Raw genomic sequence first — 21,461 nt, 5'->3', positions numbered from 1 at the left:
CTAACATCAGTGATCTCTGGATTTGGTTTATGGTTAAACACCTGGACTGAATGCAGTAAATGCAGCAAAACTGACAACCGCCAAAGTTACAATGAAAACGGATTGTCATCATTATATAAAATATTATTTTCTAGAAAAAGAATTTTAACGTAACATTGTGCAAATAAACGAGGCACGCATGTTCATAAAAATGCTTTATTGTAAGGAATGGAAGGTAATAACATAACAATAGTGTCAATGCCATATCTGTATCCACTGTCAGTGGAATAGCGAGTATCCAAAACTGTTCCTTCTTTTATTTTATAATTTCAATTTAGCCCATACTTAAGAGCAATTCCATTTTCTATTCATCATCACATCCAATATGTTGTAGGATAATACAATGCCAATGTTAGCCATGCAAAGCCGCAGAAAGAGGAATTAAAATTCCCACCCAAAATTCAAGAATTAACACAATAAAAAGGGCAACAGTATTAACCTGCCCAGTTCAAAGAACTAATGCCCTATCAGGATGCAGCAAACCCAAGTAATAAATGATGCTAGCCATGCTGCAGTCCCTCGAGTGTCACGAACTTAGACTTTTTTTTTCAATCAGCAAAGTAGATAGGCCTTATTCAGGGTCCATTTATTTCACATACGAAAAGAAAAAATAAATGGACCAATTGTCATAAATGTTTTGCATCGTATTTTCATTAACCCCTTCACGCCATGGCCATTTTCCTTTTTTTTTTTTTTTTTTTTTTCATTTTCACCCACCCTTCTTCCAAGAGCCATAACTTTTTTTATCTTTCCGTCAATATAGCCGTATGGGGGCTTATTTCTTGCAGGACACCATTGATTTTTACTATATACTGTACTTGAAGACGGGAAAAAAATTCCAAGTGCGGTGAAATATGATGAGGACAAAAGGTCTGCAAAAAAAATCACAGACATGTGAATAATATCATAGGCTATAATGGGTGTGTGTTGCATCCTTGAAAAACATGGATAGAACACATGTGAAACACAGGGTTCAAGACCTCATTACGATTTCTGTTTTTCTGATGTAGGAGAAAAACAGACTGATTGTTTTTAACAGATTTTGATCAGAGTGTGGTCCGAGTGCCATAGGATCAAAATCAGATATGACTCTGTGACATATGAATGGCCCCATAGATGTAACGCACAGTGTGGGAAAGACTAAGTGCAACACGAAGGGATGAGGGGAGGGTAGCTCAACGCTAGGGAAAGGGGGAGTGGAGACCCATAGGCAGATCTAATATCATCCTACCTCACCTACCGTCCTTATATAGGTTCTGCACCTATCACCGATCAGGAAACCTAAGCCCTGTATATCCCTAGGGCTAGGCCCTAGATAAGGAGGGCGGTGAGAGCATTGGTCAGTCCACATTATAAACTAAAGACAACAAGGGAGACAAACAAAGGGGGGAAAACTTAGCTTGAGCGGACACCAGAGAGATAACACCAAACGTCCTCCAAGGGCACCAGAGAGGAAGCAGGCCGACTGCTATTGCTCCAAGCCTTCACAAGGGAAAATGAGAATATCATCGGCGACTCCCTGAAGCAGACTGAGAGTTTATAAACACCCAGACCAGGATGTGTCAATTAGAGCAGGACGGAGGTTGCCGTTGTGTCCAAAAGTCAGAAGCATTAAGAAGGCGTCTGCAATGCCAAACGCAGTGACCTTCTGCAGCCAGATGCAGAGCAACTGTCTGTTACATCTGAGATATAATATTAAAGCGGTCTATGGAGCGCTAGCTTAATGAGCACTATGGGAACAGGGTTATGGCTTTACAAACCTTTTATTAACCATCTCCACAACGCGTATCGATAGTAAACACTATCTTCATCAGGTAAAACCACCTTTAAAATTATTTTTGTTTGTGGGAAAAACCCGTTAATGGTTAAGTGTAAGGTTGATGGATCTGGTCCACGTTAATGCCAAAGAATCCTTCAAAGTGCCCAGACTCTTATACAACAAAGGGTCCCAAGGGTGTTACTGATGACAATCTTATTGAAAGCTCATATGAAGCTTATCACTTGCTCCTAGGAACAATTCTGTTTAGAATCTTATAATAACAGCAAAATATATGAAGTAAACATGGAGTAGATGTTACATTGAAACAGGCAGGCTAATCTGCAGGCAGCATGTGAAAATAACAGGATTGAGCTAATTGATAGAGTATTGCAGGAAACATTTTAAGATGAAATTCAGTACATCTTGTGCTTTATGCTATTTTTACACTTGCACTAAAGACTCCTTAGGCAATTTTGTCAAATTTGACATATAGAGAACAGCATAGCAGGCAGTACTTTTATGCCGTCAAAACCATGTAAATCATTACTGAACCATTGATGGAGCCCTATTCCCTACAGTGTTGTAGCTTTGGTTCTGATTGGAAGCAATGACCTATATAAAAATAATTAAAATAAATTGTCTTCTCATTTTGAGTTTTAGAGTCCAGTAGGCGGTCCTTGACTGAGGGCTATCTGTGTAAGCATATAGTCACAGTTTGAGCATGAGATAGTACCATAGATGGTACTGCTATTCAGTCTTTAACCTCTGTGTGGAATAGTGAATTTCTGCAGGAGAATCATAGAATGTTAGAGTTGGAAGGGACCTCCAGGGTCATCGAGTCCAACCCTCTGCTCGATGCAGAATCCCCGGGCTGTTGATCTGAGAATAGCTTTTGTAAATGGATGGCAAAGTGAGAAATAAGTAAGAAACCAAACTTGTACTCAGAATCTGAAAAGCAGAACGAGTGACAAAATTAATGGCTTGTCTAAAATTGTGGTAAAAACTAACCTAGAGTAAAGATGTTGTAGACTCTAAAAGTGAACAAAGTGAACAAGTGTACCAGAGCCAGGAAAGGTTAGTACATCTGATTGCTAGGATCCTGTTCAAATACACCGCCTGGTGTGATGTCATCTGGAGGTGCTAGTCACAAGACTACATGATATCAACTTGAATTAGAGGAAACTTAAAACTGACCACTGACTGATAGTGCAGAACAGCTACTATTTACTTGTAACAGCTGCTGACTGATAGTGCAGAACAGCTATTATTTACGTGTAACACCTACTGACTGGTACTGCAGAACAGCTATTATTTACGTGTAACACCTACTGACTGGTACTGCAGAACAGCTATTATTTACGTGTAACACCTACTGACTGGTACTGCAGAACAGCTATTATTTACGTGTAACACCTACTGACTGGTACTGCAGAACAGCTAATATTTACTTGTAACGGACACTGACCAGTATTGCAGAAGAGCTCCTATACTCCAGTTGGGTTATTAATATCAGATTGGTAACAGCTGCCATCCGGTGCCCACGCCGATCAGCTGTTATGAGCTATAATAGTGGCCACTACACCTTAAATGATGCTGTGCAGTGCAGCTTTGTTTAATGTGCTTACACCTGAAGCTTACAACAGTTGATCAGTGGGGTTGCTGGTGTCCAATCTGATATTTATGACCTATCAAGAGAAGAGGGTCTGTTCTACAGTACCCAGCAGCCACCATGACACATTGAATGGAACAGTGCAGTGCAGCTTTGTTCTGTGTGCTTACATCTGGGTTGCCCCCAGAGCCTATAACAGCTGATCAGTGGGGATGCCAGGTGTTTCACCCCCATCCATCATGTATTGACTACCTATCTTTGGGATAGGCCATCAATATCTTATGATGAAACATCCCCTTTAACATTTCTATACAGTTCTACAAAGGAGAAGATTTACTTTAATTACAATAGGAATAAATAGGCTTACTTTAAGTTGGTAGAAAACTCATATTCATAAGAAATAGTTGCAAAATAGAAATCTGTCATTGGGTTTCATGAATTTTCAGCTATAGAAATCTGTAACCAGGCAGACTTACAGTACAGACCAAAAGTTTGGACACACCTTCTCATTTAAAGATTTTTCTGTATTTTCTTGACTTTGAAAATTGTACATTCACACTGAAGGCATCAAAACTATGAATTAACACATGTGGAATTATATACTTAACAAAAAAGTGTGAAACAACTGAAAATATGTCTTATATTCTAGGTTCTTCAAAGTAGCCACGTTTTGCTTTGATGACTGCTTTGCACACTCTTGGCATTCTCTTGATTTTCAAAGTCATGAAAATACAGAAAAATCTTTATATGAGAAGGTGTGACCAAACTTTTGGTCTGTACTGTATATCATAAAGATAGTATTAGATGCTTACAGTATTGTTCTTGTGAAGTGCCAAAGTTAGGCCACATTCACACATTCAGTATTTGGTCAGTATTTGTAAGCCAAAATAAGGAGAGGAAAAATCATAGGAAAAGTATAATAGAAACACGTCACCGCTTCTGTATTTTTCTCCCACTTCTGGTTTTGGCTTACAAATACTGAGGTAAATTACTGACCAAATACTGAACGTGTGAACGTGGCCCAATGCATATCCTGATAAAGTAGTGTCAGCTGAGGCACAATACCGAGGGCATCTTATAGATACTCTTCATAAAATGACATATTCCTTATAAACAAACACTCCAAGATAAATTGTGTTATACCCAGAGTCTAGATGGGGGGTGTACAACTCCTATCATTAGTCTTTGTTGTAGCTCTACAGTCGAATATTAGCTATGACACAGTGTATCAGATATTACTAGAGTGAGACTCAAAGGGAATTTGTCACCAGGTTTTTACCATTTAATCTGAGAGCAGCATAATGTAGGTGCAGAGACCCTGATTCCAGTGATGTATCACTATGCTGCTTGCTATTGTCTTGAGAAAATCACTTGATTATCAGCTCTTATCACTAGAGGACTAGTAAATCTGCTGCCATGCAGTCTTCCATATTCAAGAGTGTATAACCTGCCTCCACCTCTAATTTTCAGCTTTCTGCCTATGCACAGTATACACAGAAAGCAGCCGAAAAGTGGTATGGGCGGGGTTACACACAGCTCAGCTTTCAGAGACCTGCTAATAAAAACTGCAGCAAGCAGCTCAGTAAGTGATACAACTCTACATCACTGGAATTAGGGTCTCTGCCCCTACATTATGCGATGCTCAGATGGAGTAGCAAAAGACTGGTAACTGATTTCCCTTTAAGATTCACATTAATATTGCAAAACATTTCCCCCAAAAATGGCATCCTATTACTTAGCACCCAGGATAGAAAACAAGATTGAGCACTACTGTTTTAGGCAATTTCACGGTTAGAAAAACTTTACAGTCTATACACGCTCCATTTCAATTAATTAACAGAACGTTAACTACTGAATCCAAGGATCACACCAAAAGCTGAAGCACGTGCACCCAACATGTTCAGTTCTTTCTTTCTACCTAGATATTTTTTAATATGCACTCATCCATTAAAACACTTCCTACATTCAGTTTTACAGGCAGATTCCGAGCACTTAGCATGTGGGAAGGTAGAACTGTCCATACATGATCGGGGCCTGGTATCTGGTTACCATGGCGATACCAGCCTGTAATATGATTTTCTGCTGTCCTTATTAAGCAGTTGCACTTAATATCCCGCATCTTGTTACAGGCTAATTATCTGTTATCTACTTAGCGCAGATCTCGCTTTGTATATTGCCAGTCGATCAGCAGCCTCGCTGTAGCATTTGAAGCCTTCCTATTGTTCTCCCTCCTGCATAGCATGATGGCAGACAATGTTAATACATTGATCAAAGTCCAGGAATGTGTTTTTATTATTACAGATAACCTGACATGGTTATGCCCCAGTCATATCTGTCATCGCACAATGTATTACATGTCTGGAAGTCTGAAAATCCCATCACTGTAGTCCAGAAAAGCAGGAGGCAGAGTTAGAAGGCAGCATATTAATCACCTACTCATTATTTCCTACACAACGCATGGGGGATAAACAGAAGGGAGAGACAAAACTAACAGGAATAACTCGCTCATCTCTTGTGTTAACCCTTTATTTATCTCTTTGAGCCTCTAATCAGAGTGTAAAAAGGAGAGTTAAGCCGGCTATATACATTAGATGGCTGTCGACCGAAAGATGCTTTGGTTGATTGTTGGGCTGACAGCCATCTCGGTCTCTTGCCTGGCTGAGCACTTCTGTGTCCTCTATGAGAAAGCCACCGATAGACATATTAGCCAGCAGCTTATCTCCAAGAGAACAAAGCAACTGGCAGACCGAAATTGGACATGTGCGATCAACATCTTCTCCGACAATCAACTGGCTGTCGCTGTCCCCCATACACATAAGAGGGTCGGTCAAACAAGTCGATATTGTTGGGTTTGGCCAACATTAGTCTTATGTGTATGATGGGTCTTATAGGTGCGGCCACACAGAACGGTTGGCCCGACAGCCATCTCGGTTGTCTCTCTCATACACAGGAGCGCTTGCTTGGCTGAGCACTCCTGTGTTCTCTATGAGAAAGCCGCCAATAGACATATTTGCCCGCGGCTTATTTCCAGAATAAAGCAATCAGCAGACCAAAACTGGACATGTGCGATCGACCTCTTCCCCAATGATCAGATGGCCGGCGCCGCCCCTCAAACACTTTAGAGTCTTGGTCAAACAAGACCATATTGCCAGGTTTGGGCACCATTAGTCTAATGTGTACGGTGGGTGCGTCCGCACACAGATGATGTCACTGGGTCAAAAACTGCACCAGAATTGCTATTTGACAGCGGCTTACTTTGAGGGTATGTTCCCACTTTATATATTTGCTGCAGATTTTTCATCATGTGTCACGTGTGAATTTTGCCACAAATCATATCTTGGATTTTTCACAGATCCTCTACAAACCTAAAAATATAGATAGAGTATACAGGCCCTGACTGACAGCCTTATTGCAGAGCCAGTTTCTGTCAGGTCCGGGGGTGCGGTTACAGCGGCCGCTCTGTATTCTCAGACCGGTGACTCAACCTATGCCGGCGCCGCCCCAGTGACTGAAACCAAATGCTGCCTGGCAGAATAAAGTTCATTTTCTCCACGCAACGTTCGGCAACGTGCAGGCACCAGGCAGGTTACTAATGCTATTGACCTGCAGCATTTTTTCTGGTGACAGTTTCCCTTTAAGTGCTTCGAACACACTGTATTTGTTTGTTTCATTCCTGGTTTTGCTTACAAATATTAATGGAAAATACTGATCAAATTCTGATGTGTGAACATGGCCATAAGATTTTTTTGCAGCAAATATGGAACTTATTGCCAGCAAAATCTATATGCTCTGCGGTCGTATTTTATTGTAGATTTGCCATAAATTGCAAAGGGTGAAATTCGTGATGAAGGCTTCATAATTTCTGTGTAGAAATTTTCAACAATGTGTAAAGGAGATTTTTAGGAAATCTCATCCATTTAGCACATACTGCATTATACTACAGATTCCCCAAAGAAAATATATAACGTGTGAACATTCCATAAAGCACATTGCCCCAATAGATGAGATGACTATCTTATGTGGACTCTCCTCTCACAGATAGTATCAGATGAAAGATCGGACATACAATTCCAGCACCCAAACCTGGCAGTGGCTTACGCTTCTTCATGAAAAGCAAATGTCTGCTGTGCATGTTTATGTAGTGTTCAGCTGAAGGCTATTGAATGGGAATGGGCACCTGAATCAGGACTCCTCTTTACCATCTAATTGATCTTCCTCATTGAAAAGTAACGATTTTCTGCATGTGATTGTCCAGGTGGATTCTTAATGTTATCATTTAGATCACTACAGATAGATAGGCACGTGAGAAGGGAAGAGGAATAGATTCCTCCTGGATGACCCTTTGGCTAACACTAAGTAACAGTAGGCAGATTTCATTTAAAATGTAATGGACACACCTGGAAATCAGCGGGTAATTAGAAGGTGATAATGAGCCCATTGATCAAGTGGAGTCTCACATGTCACTTAGCTCACTGAGCAGTGGAAGAAAAGCTGATTCCCATTAAACTCTTTGCAATAAATAGACATCAAAATGTTTGCATCAAAACTTTTCATGAAATATTGCACCGGAATGTTTACCTGTACTTTTTTCTTTTCCTCAACAAATGTATTCAGCACAGAGATTTAAACTTGGGGAAAAGAAATATTTTACAAAGACTTGCAAGTGATCTGATTCATCATGTTTAGATGCCCACTGTGAGGACAGACTATAAATCCTGCATGTAGCACTACCACTGGACATTACCGCAGCCATCATGAAGAAGCCGACTTGTAAAGTTAGTCTTTCTAAGACTTATATATTATAATGTTCATTATGTAAGTAATCTTAAACCCTATGATCTTTACCCGAGACTTACCACATTACACTATGTTCATATTATACTAACTAAACACTGATCAGTGATCTATCTTGATAACTTACTCATCAAAAGTCATGGCCTAATGGAGCACAATACGATAAAGGCCGAGGCTATTGACAATATTATTCTAGAGGTGCACACTTTAATGAGACATTTAGCAGTCTCCGATTGCCACAAATGTCTGGAAATTTTTCAGTGCATATATTAAACGCATTCAGAAATACCCTTTCACCTAACAGAGGCCAAAAGAAACAACTGACCGAATACTGACCAAATACTGATAGTGGGGCCGTGTTCTAACCCTGTAGTTGGGTGTTTTCCCTTTCCATTTGCAAATTGTCTCTTCAGAGAGGAAGAGGACTAGAACTCTAGTGCCACCTACAGGAAGTAGCAATCCTAAAAGTCAAGATCGACCCTTTAACAAGCTTTGTCACATGACGTAGGATAAAAGCCAATACCAGAAACTCAATTTGCAGACACTGTGTTTCGGGGTACTGCCCCTCATCAGTGCAAAGTGTGAGTTCTGGTTTAGCTGGATGAGAGGCGTCAGACCGGTATCTAGGGGTAAATATTTCTCCTTGCGGAGAGTGACGTGTTAAGCACGTCAGGTGAGGAGACTTTTAAGCCGCAATGCTCCTCTGGGAAATATGCAAATTGTCTCTTCAGAGAGGAAAAGGACTAGAACTCTTCCACCTACAGGAAGTAGCAATCCTAAAAGTCACCTCTTCTTCGGCCAAGGGCACATTCAGACGTCCGTTTTTTTAACGTATAAGAAAAACGGTCCTAGTTTCATCGTTAATTTTGCTCATAGTTCCATCTCAGTGACATCGGAGTTTTGGGCTTTCTCAAGGGTGAGAAAGAAAAGCTTCTCTACCTTCTTCACTGTAGCAGTCTGTGAAAAACAGCACTTGGGTGTCCTATTTTTTCACGGACTCATAGATTTGAGTTATCCCAATAACAGACATGTCTCTGTGATTTTGAGTGGAACACTCTGTCTACAAAAAAAAAGGAAATGTGAACAGCCCCATAGACTATACTGAACGAGCCGAAAGAGAGAGGAGTAACATTTGGATGCAGGATCAAACTACGCACAATGTAAGTTTGTAGTATGTAATCAAAGAGACACATGAGTCTGCATAGGAGCTGAACACACAAAACAGTAGGGTAATTGAATTGAGACTACTTGTAAAATTATCCATTTTTTAGACTCACTGGAAATTGCTGCAAAATCTCATGCAATCAAGTGTTTGATTTTACCGTGTGTGTCTTCTCTTGTGTGTCCCCTTAGGGCTAATTCAGATATAGTAGTTGGACTGCAGTTTTAAAATGTTTTACCTGAGCCGAACCGCTGTAATCCATAGTAAAATTGTGTGGATAAGGCCATGTTCACATGTTCAGTATTTGGTCAGTATTTTACATCAGTATTTGTAAGCCAAAACCAGGAGAGGGTGATAAATACAGAAGCAGTGACGTGTTTCTATTATACTTTTCCTCTGCTGATTTTGGGTTACAAATACTGAAGTGAAATACTGACCAAATACTGAATGTGTGAACGTGGCTTTGTGTTTTTTCCATTACTGTTTTAGGCTTCCACTTCTATCCCTTTCCCTTTGGTTTGGATATGATTTCATACTTTACACTTTATCAATCCTATACAAAAATGTTTTCCTTATCAATACCAGATTTCAAAGCAGCACTGACACCTGAACTAGATAGTAAAAATGGATTATTTTTATCTGTGAAACGGTGACTTATAGGAACACAACAGAGCCACCAGCGGTTAGAGAGAATTTGGATAAAATACCATTAAAAATGTGAACAGTAGATGGCAGATAATAAGCTTTGAGCGCAGTAATGGGATTATATCATGTGATGAACATACACCATGAACTATATTATTTCTCTGATCCCTGCACAGATGTTACCAGTAAAACCAGCGGTTCCCTGAATCTAAACATCAAGTGTTCTCAGACAGCATGATCACAAAGTCACTTTCATAGTTAGAAACGGCTAAAAAGCACATTTATATGTATTATTTGTCTGATATCGTTGTGTGATGATTACCATATACTTTGCTGGTCCTTCTAAATGAGGAAAGACATGCTCTCCATGCTTCTATAGGGCTAGCGCTAAGTAGTGTGACTGCTGTAAAAACAGCCTGAACAGAAAACTTTCATGAGTTACATATAAAAAAATTGCAAAATAAAAAATCAGAGAGAGACATAGAAGGTTAAAAAGGCATGAACCAGTCATGCAATAAAACTCTCATTAATTATGCTCCGTAGCTCAGCATAAGATAAAAACTACATAGCAGTATTAATTGTGAAACACTGTGAACTACATTGGGGTGTTTTGGTAACATTTAATAACCTATTACTTAAATAAAAGTTTTTACGCTAAATGTATTTTTTGGCAATGTTTTTATTCCCCATATCACAATCTGTATTAAAAATAAAAAAAATGTGATCTTACAATTTTCTTATTGACCACTGGGGCTTTTTAAGACTGTAACTTCTTGTTGTTTCAGGAAACAACACATGTACTTAGCCACAATGAACAGCTTCAACCCTATCTTTTGTATTGAAGCATGTAATGAGCATGTGCATAAGTCATTGTGTAGGGAGGAGGAACAGCTATTATCGACTATTGTTATGGATGTATCCAGTGCTATCAGCTGTGAAAAGAGGTGTTACCTGTCATTGTAATCCTGCCTCTGCTGATAAGGAGCCTGCTGAAAACTCTTCCTGAAATGACAAGAATTATGAGTCTAAAAAAGCACTAGTGGCCACTGTCAGAATTGCAAGATTACTAGTTTTGGTTTTTAATAAAGACTGTGATATGAAAAAAAAATCCCAAACATTTTTATAAATACATGTAACACAAAAACCTTATTTAAACAATCTGTTATTTTCTGATGATAGCTCCCACTTAATGACGCAGCCAGTTTTGATATTTATGACCTAGCTTCATTTTTCAAATCTGACATACGTTACTTCATGTGGTAATAATTTTGGAATTCTTCTATATATCCCAGTGATTCTGAGACTGTATTTTCATTGCACATTATACTTTAGTGGTACATTTAGGTCGAAATTTGTAGTTTTATTCATGAAAGTAAAATTTGACAAAAGTTCTGAAAAATTAGCAAAATTCAAACTTTGAAATTTTTACTGTAGCAGCTCTATGTCTCTGAAGTCTTTCCATTGTCATCCTGTACAATCACTTAATCTTGCAGGAAATAGTGCAGTCATTATAATCAGCCTCGCAGTCATGTACATGAAACAGCGGTTTACCGTAGCGGTTTAAAACCACAGCATGACCGCTGCTTTTGAATGCAGCCTAACTCGGACATTCATACCACTCAAAATAGTTAATAAATAACATTTACCATATGTCTGCTGTCAGGATCTTTGCTAATCCTTCAGGTGCATCAAAATTACATTTTTTGCCATTAAAATGTTGACTTAGCTCCAAATGTTTACATTTTCACAAGGAGTAATAGAAGAAAAATAGTCCGACAATTTGTTAGGCAATTTCTCCCAAACTGTGGCAATACCCCGTATGCGGTCCGAAATGACTGTGCATGGGGCAGGGCTTGGAAACAGAGGAATACTGTTTGATTATTGGAGTGCAAATTTGTCTGGAAATTCCCTTGGCTATTACTTGGTAACCATTGGCACCCCGTGATGAGTTGAGGGAGTGCTTATGGGGTGAAAGGGAGGCTCCGCCCTTTGTTAACCATCTAGATGTTGCTGTTGCAATTGACTGTGGGATGTAGGAGGTTAAGATTACCACAATTGGTGTTCACACTGATCGCAGGATAATACAGCAGGGTGTCGGCTGTAGCATACATTCTTCTTTCCTCTAGTTTGAGCAATTGATGGAAGTCTCAGGACCCAAACTTCTCCAATCAACAGGGTTTTTAAAGGGCCATAACATGTGGGAAGCTCAAGCTGCATTTGACACAATTACACACTACTTAAAGGGAATCTGTCAGCAGGATTTCACCACCCTCCCCCAAACTATTTATATGTATATGCATGTATCTTTTTCAAAGACAAGTCCAGCAATATCGTTACATGGCCAGTCTATTCCTGTGTTAGTTACTGAGAAATCAGCGTTTCTATTGATATGTAAATTAGGCTGAAGACATATTACAGATCTGAAGCCTCCGTCACTCCAGCTCTATTCACCTTCCAGCGCCGCCGCCTCCTACTCAACTGACTGCCTCTATGCTGTGTGACTTCAGGCAAAGAAATGTTTAGTTAAGCAGGAGGAGGCGACGCTGGGCAAGGAATGGAGCCGCAGTGACAGAGGCTTCAGATCTACCATAGCTCTTCACCCTATATAAATGCAAACACTGATTTCTCAGTAAGAGGAATGGACTGGCCATGTAAAGGTATTGATGGACTTGTCTTTGAAAGAAACACTTGAGCATATAAATAGTTTGGGATGAGAAATCCTGCTGACAGATTCCCTTTAACAATATTAATTGTATTGGGTGACCGAAGAAGCAAAGTCCACAGTTAGGAGACATGACTACAATGCACTTTCTCTATAAATGGAGATTTTCGAGTCCTCTCTTTACCTTTTCTTCTTCTCTAGCTAGTTTATGGAAAATGTATAGGTCTTTTTCCCACAGGCCAAATACAAATAAACAATTCTGTGAACAGGACAGGAATTTTCATTGGTCCACCCATAACAAATATGCTATCCCCGATTTCCTGTCACGGAAAGCAAAAAGAATGATTCAGCCTATAATAATCTGACTCAGTACAAGGTAACAATAACATCAGGGTAGACATCCACAATCCGCCTTTTCCCATTGGCTCTAGATGGAGTATACTGTCCGGATTAACATGCATGGAAACAATTCAAGCAATGTAGCTGATAAAATGTCTAAATAAGCAGATCCCATATGTTTAAACACACATTTCTGCACATTTCTTTCCTTAGTCCCCCCCGTCACAGCAGTGTATAACTAGGATGTGTAAGAACGTCAATGGCATAATAAATAATGTTTACGTTATCTGCATTTTTGCTGTATTTCTACTGTCATCAGCAAATGGCTGGTTTCCTTCCTGAATGTTGCACAACATCTGCTATTCATCCATCCCCTCGCATCATCTTTTTATTTGACCGATCACTCAAGAAGTTCTGGGCGAGGCCTTGGTGAGATCACTGGAAGTTACTTTAGGAAATGTGAAAATTAAATGAAAAATGGAGCGAGGAAAATCCCAGCTGTGTTTGTTTGCACGGTTTAGCTGTTCCGTACTCTTCTATCCCCCATGAACCAGAATGCTGGCTTATTTAGGATCTCATGCCGTTCCATCGCAGGAACGGATCGGCCTGCTCAGATGGTCACACAGCCTGTGTTTACTTTGCCTTTTATGAAAACACCAGCGGAAAGCAGATTTGTTTTGTTATTGCTGTCCATCTTCCACCAAAATGAGTATTTGTCTGGAGTGTTACTTTGCTTTTCCATTGATTCAAAAACAACAAACAGGCTCTCCCGAAGACATACATCTTGAAGTCATTGTGTCTGTCTAGCGCAGCCTTGTGACCTGCTGCAAAGTTCAATGGAAGAGCACGACCAGGAGGCCTGCATATTGGATTTCTCCCCAATTATACCCTGTAGCAGATCAGACGGCAGCTTGCGGCGAGAGTAATTAATTTATGTCATGAATCTTAATATATGTAGCAAGGTTTCACGTTTTGATTTTATATCTTCAAAATTTGCCAAAACCACAGATTAAGAGTTTCCCCGCGGCTACACCCACGTTGTGATGATAGAGTTCATTTAGCTCCAGCTACATTTAATTCCCGCTTTATATAATCCTGCGTCTCACTTGGAAATAATCCTGCTGATGGTTGTGTTTTATTGTTTCTTTTATTAGCGAGTGGTTGTATGTACTGTACATGATTGTGAGTAAGGCGGGCTCTCTTCTAGGGGTCCTTGCTGAAGAAATTGGAATACACCACGTCATTACTAATTAACGTTACACGTTCTCTGGTTCCATTTCTGCCTAATAATAATGGAAGAACCGATGTCTCCAAATGTATACCCTGGTGACTTCATCGGCTTCTGCTTTACCATTTGACTTCAAAGCACAGAAAAAAATAACTAAAGCTACAAACATGTAGATATCGCCATATAGATGTAAAGAAAATCAGTAAGAGATATTGCACTAAGTGGTTAAACTGCAGTACCAGGCTGAAACTATGGGCGCATGGGGCTCCGTTTATGGAAGAAAAAAAAATCCTGTACAGTTTCTTTAAAAAATGACAAAAGTTTTTTTTAATTGAGCTTTAATTGAAAAATAAGTGAATTCAACCAATTTTCACTTTACATGTACTTATCAATCACTCAAACAAGAAATATAATGACCTTGCAATGAAGCTTAAACAATGGGGTCAATTGAGGGCACAATGGAAATTCCATCAGCATTACTCATCTATTTGTATATAGAGCTGATCTGCCAAAGGAGAAGACTGTGGAACATTTTACTAAAGGGTTATTGTGCAAATGATACAAATCCCTCCATCATCTAGAGTCACTTTTCCATGTTTCGCAAATGTGTGCAACATGCTGCAGTGTAGCAAACCAGGGGTGGATTTAGTCAGTTCGGGGTGGTTTCCCCAATCACAGACCTGTTCGCTGGCTGAATCCTGTTCCGGTGATCTATGCAGCTGTCAGTGACTGGCAAGCAGTTCAAGCATCAGAGATCTGTTTGTGTCTGGTGTTGCAGTTTGGCCACATATTTATCAAAAGAGCTACAGTACACTGCAATATTACACACAACCCACGGGTAGATGTGGCGCTGTTTAAAATCTTACAGATTTTCTTTACATTTCTCAATTTCTTTACATATATACATATAGAACTATAAGTGCTTGTGAAAATCTGCCATTTAGGCTATGTTCACACTAGGTGTTTTTTTCAGCTTTCTTTATACAAATTTTCAGCTGCGTTTAACAGTACCAGCAAAGTCTATGAGAGTTCAGAAATCTCATGCGCACAGCTTAGTTTTTGTTTCATCAGTATTTTGTGCTTTGCATGATTTTTTGAACAATAGAGCATGTCACTTCTTTCAGCGTTTTTTCAGCTTTTTTCACCCATTGAGAGTAATGGGTGGTGAAAAAAACACATAGTGTGAACATAGCTATCAGGTTTTGCTGTGTTTTTAGTGAAAAAAAAAGTACAGCAGTACGTGAAACTCATTTATTTTTGTGATTTTACCATCTTTTCTTGGTCATCTGAGATGGCAGTTGGGATTAGTACAGTTTAATTAAATTACTGATGTGTACACAGTAAACATTGGCTGAGCTAGTTGTTGCACTGAACAATACCTGTGGCTCGGGAGGTGTGAAATTGAACATTCTCAGAGCAACTCAATGGCAGACCATAGTGTGAAAATAAATAGTGTCCTACAAACTCAATGCACTGCCAATGTCTTAGAAAAACTATTCCTGAACAATTCACCTCCCCCACTGTTCCATTTCTAATTCTGGTTAAAATGGTTTCACATATGTTTTGCATTGGTGACCCGTGTTCATGCTTCTGTGGTGGAAGAAAAAGCTGAACTTTGGGATCCTGAAAAAAGTAGCAAAAATGCACCAAAACCTGCGGTTTTGATGCAGCTTCTTACCTGCCAAGAGATCAGGTTTTGCTGCAGAAAAAAAAGCTCAAAAAACGCCTAGTGTGAACATAGCCTAAAAGTCAGGTGGATTTACTGGCAGTGATCGGTTGCCTATTGTATCAGCTTTTTGTACACCTAATACACCTCAAAAGCTACAGTATATTCATGTGTATGTATGTGCAGTATTGTATACCTATAGAATTGTATGTATATACAGTACAGACCAAAAGTTTGGACACACCTTCTCATTTAAAGATTTTTCAGTATTTTCATGACTATTAAAATTGTACATTCACACTGAAGGCATCAAAACTATGAATTAACACATGTGGAATTATATACTTAACAAAAAAGTGTGAAACAACTGAAAATATGTCTTATATTCTAGGTTCTTCAAAGTAGCCATCTTTTACTTTGATGACTGCTTTGCACACTCTTGGCATTCTCTTGTTGAGCTTCAAGAGGTAGTCACTGGAAATGGTTAACACTTCACAGGTGTGCCCTGTCAGGTTTAATAAGTGGGATTTCTTGCCTTATAAATGGGGTTGGGACCATCAGTTGTGTTGTGCAGAAGTCTGGTGGATACACAGCTGATAGTCCTACTGAAGAGACTGTTAGAATTTGTATTATGGCAAGAAAAAAGCAGCTAAGTAAAGAAAAACGAGTGGCCATCATTACTTTAAGAAATGAAGGTCAGTCAGTCCGAAAAATTGGGCAAACTTTGAATGTGTCCCCAAGTGCAGTTGCAAAAACCATCAAACGCTACAAAGAATCTGGCTCACATGAGGATCGCCCCAGGAAAGGAAGACCAAGAGTCACCTCTGCTTCTGAGGATAAGTTTATCCGAGTCACCAGCCTCAGAAATCGCAGGTTAACAGCAGCTCAGATTAGAGACCAGGTCAATGCCACACAGAGTTCTAGCAGCAGACACATCTCTACAACAACTGTTAAGAGGAGACTTTGTGCAGCAGGCCTTCATGGTAAAATAGCTGCTAGGAAACCACTGCTAAGGACAGGCAACAAGCAGAAGAGACCTGTTTGGGCTAAAGGACACAAGGAATGGACATTAGACGAGTGGAAATCTATGCTTTGGTCTGATGAATCCAAATTTGAGATCTTTGGTTCCAACCACCGTGTCTTTGTACAACGCAGAAAAGGTGAAAGGATGGACTCTATATGCCTGGTTCCCACCGTGAAGCATGGAGGAGGTGTGATGGTATGGGGGTGCTTTGCTGGTGACACTGTTGGGGATTTATTCAAAATTGAAGGCATACTGAACTAGCATGGCTACCACAGCATCTTGCAGCGGCATGCTATTCCATCCGGTTTGCGTTTAGTTGGACCATCATTTATTTTTCAACAGGACAATGACCCCCAAACACACCTCCAGGTAAGGGCTATTTGACCAAGAAGGAGAGTGATGGGGTGCTACGCCAGATGACCTGGCCTCCACAGTCACCAGACCTGAACCCAATCGAGATGGTTTGGGGTGAGCTGGACCGCAGAGTGAAGGCAAAAGGGCCAACAAGTGCTAAGCATCTCTGGGAACTCCTTCAAGATTGTTGGAAGACCATTTCCGGTGACTATCTCTTGAAGCTCATCAAGAGAATGCCAAGAGTGTGCAAAGCAGTCATCAAAGCAAAAGGTGGCTACTTTGAAGAACCTAGAATATAAGACATATTTTCAGTTGTTTCACACTTTTTTGTTAAGTATATAATTCCACATGTGTTAATTCATAGTTTTGATGCCTTCAGTGTGAATGTACAATTTTAATAGTCATGAAAATACAGAAAAATCTTTAAATGAGAAGGTGTGTCCAAACTTTTGGTCTGTACTGTATATGTAGCGCCCCGAGGGTTCGGCCGCTACAGGGGTATTGCACCTCTGCCAGAGGTGTGATATTCCACTCCCGGGTAAGGATGGAGTATGGACCAGGGCCCAGTTAGCTGCATGCATCACACACACCCCATTTCCGAGGGACAGTTCAACGGTGCTCCCATTAGACAGAAATGCAGGCACGACAGACCATGTCCCTGGCTGGAATGGGGAGGGGGGAGGAATACCCAGTGATGTAGGAGCAGAAGGGGACGGTTTCTGAGCGTAGGTAGGAGCTCATTGGTTGCTGGTCACCTGGGCTCACGCACTAGGGGAAGGTATGTAAGGTGGGCACCATCTTAGTTCTGTGTGCAGAAAGAGAAGGAGCTCAGCCAGAGAGGGCTGACAGGGAGCTGTGGCTCAGTCTGGGCCCAGCTCCACGAGGCAGGCCTAGAGTGAAGGCCGGAGCCAGAAGAAAGGAACAGAAACAGAAAGGAACAGCAAAGAAAGAGAAGTACCCAAAGTGTAGAAGGGCTCAGAAACAAGAAGGTGGAAGGGACCCTAAGAACCCACGAAAATACAGGGTGAAGGGTCAGGCAGATTAAGGGTACCGGATCCCAAGTTGGTGGAGGAGAAACTACCCTCAGCCAAAGACCGGAGGTCGTGATCATTTATTGGTGCGACACTTCATCAAACCTGCTAGGAAGGCTCCATATAGGACAGTGGGGAACGGAGCCCACGTTTACCCGCGCAGATCCGCAGTAGCTGGACAAAAGTGGGACACTGGTGAGGCAGGCCAGAGAAAGGATAGAAGGGGGTCCTGTGCCATATTCCTGAACTGCCTGGGGGTTGACCGAGCCCCTCACCTGGTGGACGCAGCACGGCTCGGGCAGTCACTACCGGTACCGCAGTGGCTTGGAGTATACGAACTTTGAGTAAAAGACCCTGGACTGCAACATGTTGTTTTTGTGCTTTTTACTTCGCCAGCACTAACGGTACTGGGACGCCCTGCAACATCACCCCCACCATCCACTACACTGCCCTGGGGCTGCACTCTTCCCGTGGGGAGTTACACTATCTCAGCTGCACCCACCATCAGCCTCAGCGGTCTGCCTTGCAGCGGCGGTTCATAATAGCCGCAATCCACGGGTGGCGTAGACGGACATCACTTAAAACTTATAAAGGGACTACCACTGGTCTGACCACCCTGAGCCACAGAACCGGGTAGCCACTACTACCCCCATCGTTCCCCTATTGCCCGGATCAGAGTGCCCCACGGCCCAGGGGGCGAGTCATATACAGTATTTTATATGTGTAAAGAGGTTACAACAGCACAGAAAAGCAGGCGAAAGTGAAAGTAAAGAAATAATTACTGTAGTAGGAACCTAATAGTGGGATCTGACTAGTTTTGATTTGATTTCTCTGTTCATTCACTTTCCATTTTGTTAACTGATAAAAATAAACTTTTAACTCTTATTTTTTGAAACATTATTTGCAGCATTTTTGTACACGTGCCTATAACATCCGGTTTTTAATTAAAGATAGGTTCACACTAGCATTCAAAATTCTATTTTTCTGCTATAAAATCAGAAAAACAGATTGCATACAGGAAATAGATCCTTCACTTTGCCCTAATCAATTCAAGGTAGGGGGGCTGGGCTGTAATACCAGATACATAGTGCTTTTACTAGAAGGTGGCTATGTTTTTTCTAATCCTGTCTAGAGAAAAGCATTTGTAGGTGCCACTGTTCACAGCATAGGGTAGTAGGTTTGAAGATGACATTTTTTTAAAATAGCTCTTGAAAGTACTGGGTCTCATTGAAGAGGAGCAAGAAACTTATAATTTACCAGATGGGCTCCCAAGTTTAAGAAAACTAGGTTTGAGTCAAACTAATTGAGTCCTACAGCTGTATAATGGCCCAAAGGACACATTGAAAAGTGCACAAGAATAGTTAAAGGGAATCTGTTACAGGGTTTTTGCCAAGAGCAGAATGACGTAGAGACAGAAATCCTGATGCCATGGATGTATCACTTACTGGGCTGCTTGGTGTAGCTTTGATAAAATCACTGTTTTATCAGCAGGAAACTATCATTAGTGGTCTAGTAAACCAGCTACTATGTAGTCCTCCTTATTTATGAGTTCTGTGCAAACTCAAACCCACCGCAGATTGGAAGCTTTCTGCCTATGCACAGAGTACACAGAAAGCTGTCAATCACTGGTCTATGGGTTATACAAAGCTCAGCATTTAGAGAAATGGTAAAAAGGGTAAAATAGTAATTTTCTCAAAACTACAGTAAGTAGCCAAGTAAGTGACACATCACTGGACTCAAGGTCTCTGCTCCTATATCATTCTGCTCTCAGATGGGGTAGCAAAAACCTGATAACAGAATCCCTTTAAGAAGGGAAAATAGACTGTTTTTAACTGTCCAGCAATTAGTCCTGATCTCAAATCAATGGAAATTATTTGGAGACAGCAGAGAACAGCTACTGAGAAAAGGAACTGTGCACACATTCAAGAGCCGGAGGCAATTTGTGTGGAAAAAGAAACTAGTAGATAGACGCAAGAAGCTAAAACATTATCAAAGTCATCCTAGTATCCCCATACAAATATGATAGATACATATTTGTGCTGCCCCCTGGACGGACTTCTGCCCTCCTATTACCTCTGTCTGTATCCTCTATTCACATCCCTGGTATGTATACAGTGGTGATCATTTTCTATATACTATATATAAATGGGGATTTACTACCCATGATATAGACAGCAGGGTTGGGATAACGTACATCAATAATAATATTATTAGATATACTATTTATCAATATGTATCTATCATATTTATATGGGGATACTAGGATGACTTTGATAATGTTGGTGTACGCACATTATGTCTTGATATTTAGCAGGTACCTTTTTTATTGCTAGTTCTTCCTTGGTGGTAGCCATGCGGTGAGGGTTGTTGTGGTTGTTTTTGCCTCATACCTCTCCTTGTGCTCCTATATATGTCTGATTTACCATTTATTCTAATAAATATTATATATATTTTGCAATACTTCAGGTTCCTCTTTCGTTCTTTTTTCTGTGTGTAACTCTTTTGGTCTGTCTAGAAATAATGATCCAGGTATACCTACAGAATTTATAAATCTGACAATTGTGATACCCATCCTGAAACTGGTATTTAGAAAATTGCTAGAATTCTACTGGGAGTCTAAGGATTAAAGTTTTTCCTTTTAGAGAGCGCTAAGTTATTATAGAGAGACTTATAGGCCATGCGTTGATCACTTAGGAAACTAATTATTGCAAATAGCCTCTTCAAAGTGAAAGAGAGATGGGTCTTTTGTGCCACTTATTGGAAATAGCAATCTTAAAAGTGAATATCAGCCCTTTCCAGAGCCTTGTCACATGATGCAGGATATGCAGCTAAATTAAAATCTACGTCGATATGCGATTCAGGGTTTTTGATTCCCATCAGTGCAAAGCATGAAAACTAGTTTTCTGGGTGAGAGGCCTATCACAGGGGTCAGAGTTGTAAGGAGGTAAGGTCCTGGATGGCAGATATGTGTAACGAAGGTGGTTAGCCTCGATAATGTAAAGTCTTTAACAGTAACACGAGGTTACAAAGAGAGTTTTAACTCGACTGGATTTTGGGTCCGGGATTTAGGAGCAAGCAAAAGATCCTGGGTGGGAAAGGTCATTCCCATAATCCAGCTCAGGGCTTACAGGCCTAATAACTGCAGCTGT

At 40.5% G+C, this 21,461-nt stretch overlaps 1 protein-coding gene across 12 annotated transcripts in view; it reads right to left on the bottom strand.

Annotated features, from left to right (window-relative positions):
* RARB (retinoic acid receptor beta) overlaps positions 1–21,461 on the bottom strand; it is an 832,092-nt gene that overhangs the window by 313,923 nt on the left and 496,708 nt on the right. For 10 of the 12 annotated variants that reach the window (XM_073677991.1, XM_073677988.1, XM_073677993.1 and 7 more), the window contains one exon: positions 10,960–11,010. The exons of the other annotated variants lie outside the window; for them this stretch is intronic. In XM_073677991.1, the coding sequence (XP_073534092.1) occupies positions 10,960–11,010 (51 nt within the window). The remainder of the gene's footprint in view (positions 1–10,959; positions 11,011–21,461) is intronic. 12 annotated transcript variants of the gene reach the window in all.

The sequence above is a fragment of the Phyllobates terribilis genome, unplaced genomic scaffold (genome assembly GCF_046119375.1).
Source record: "Phyllobates terribilis strain yellow unplaced genomic scaffold, ASM4611937v1 Scaffold_4__5_contigs__length_816908805, whole genome shotgun sequence".
Lineage (NCBI taxonomy): Eukaryota > Metazoa > Chordata > Amphibia > Anura > Dendrobatidae > Phyllobates > Phyllobates terribilis.
The sequence above is the reverse complement of the archived record's forward strand: the minus strand, read 5'-3'. Positions and strand labels throughout refer to the sequence as shown.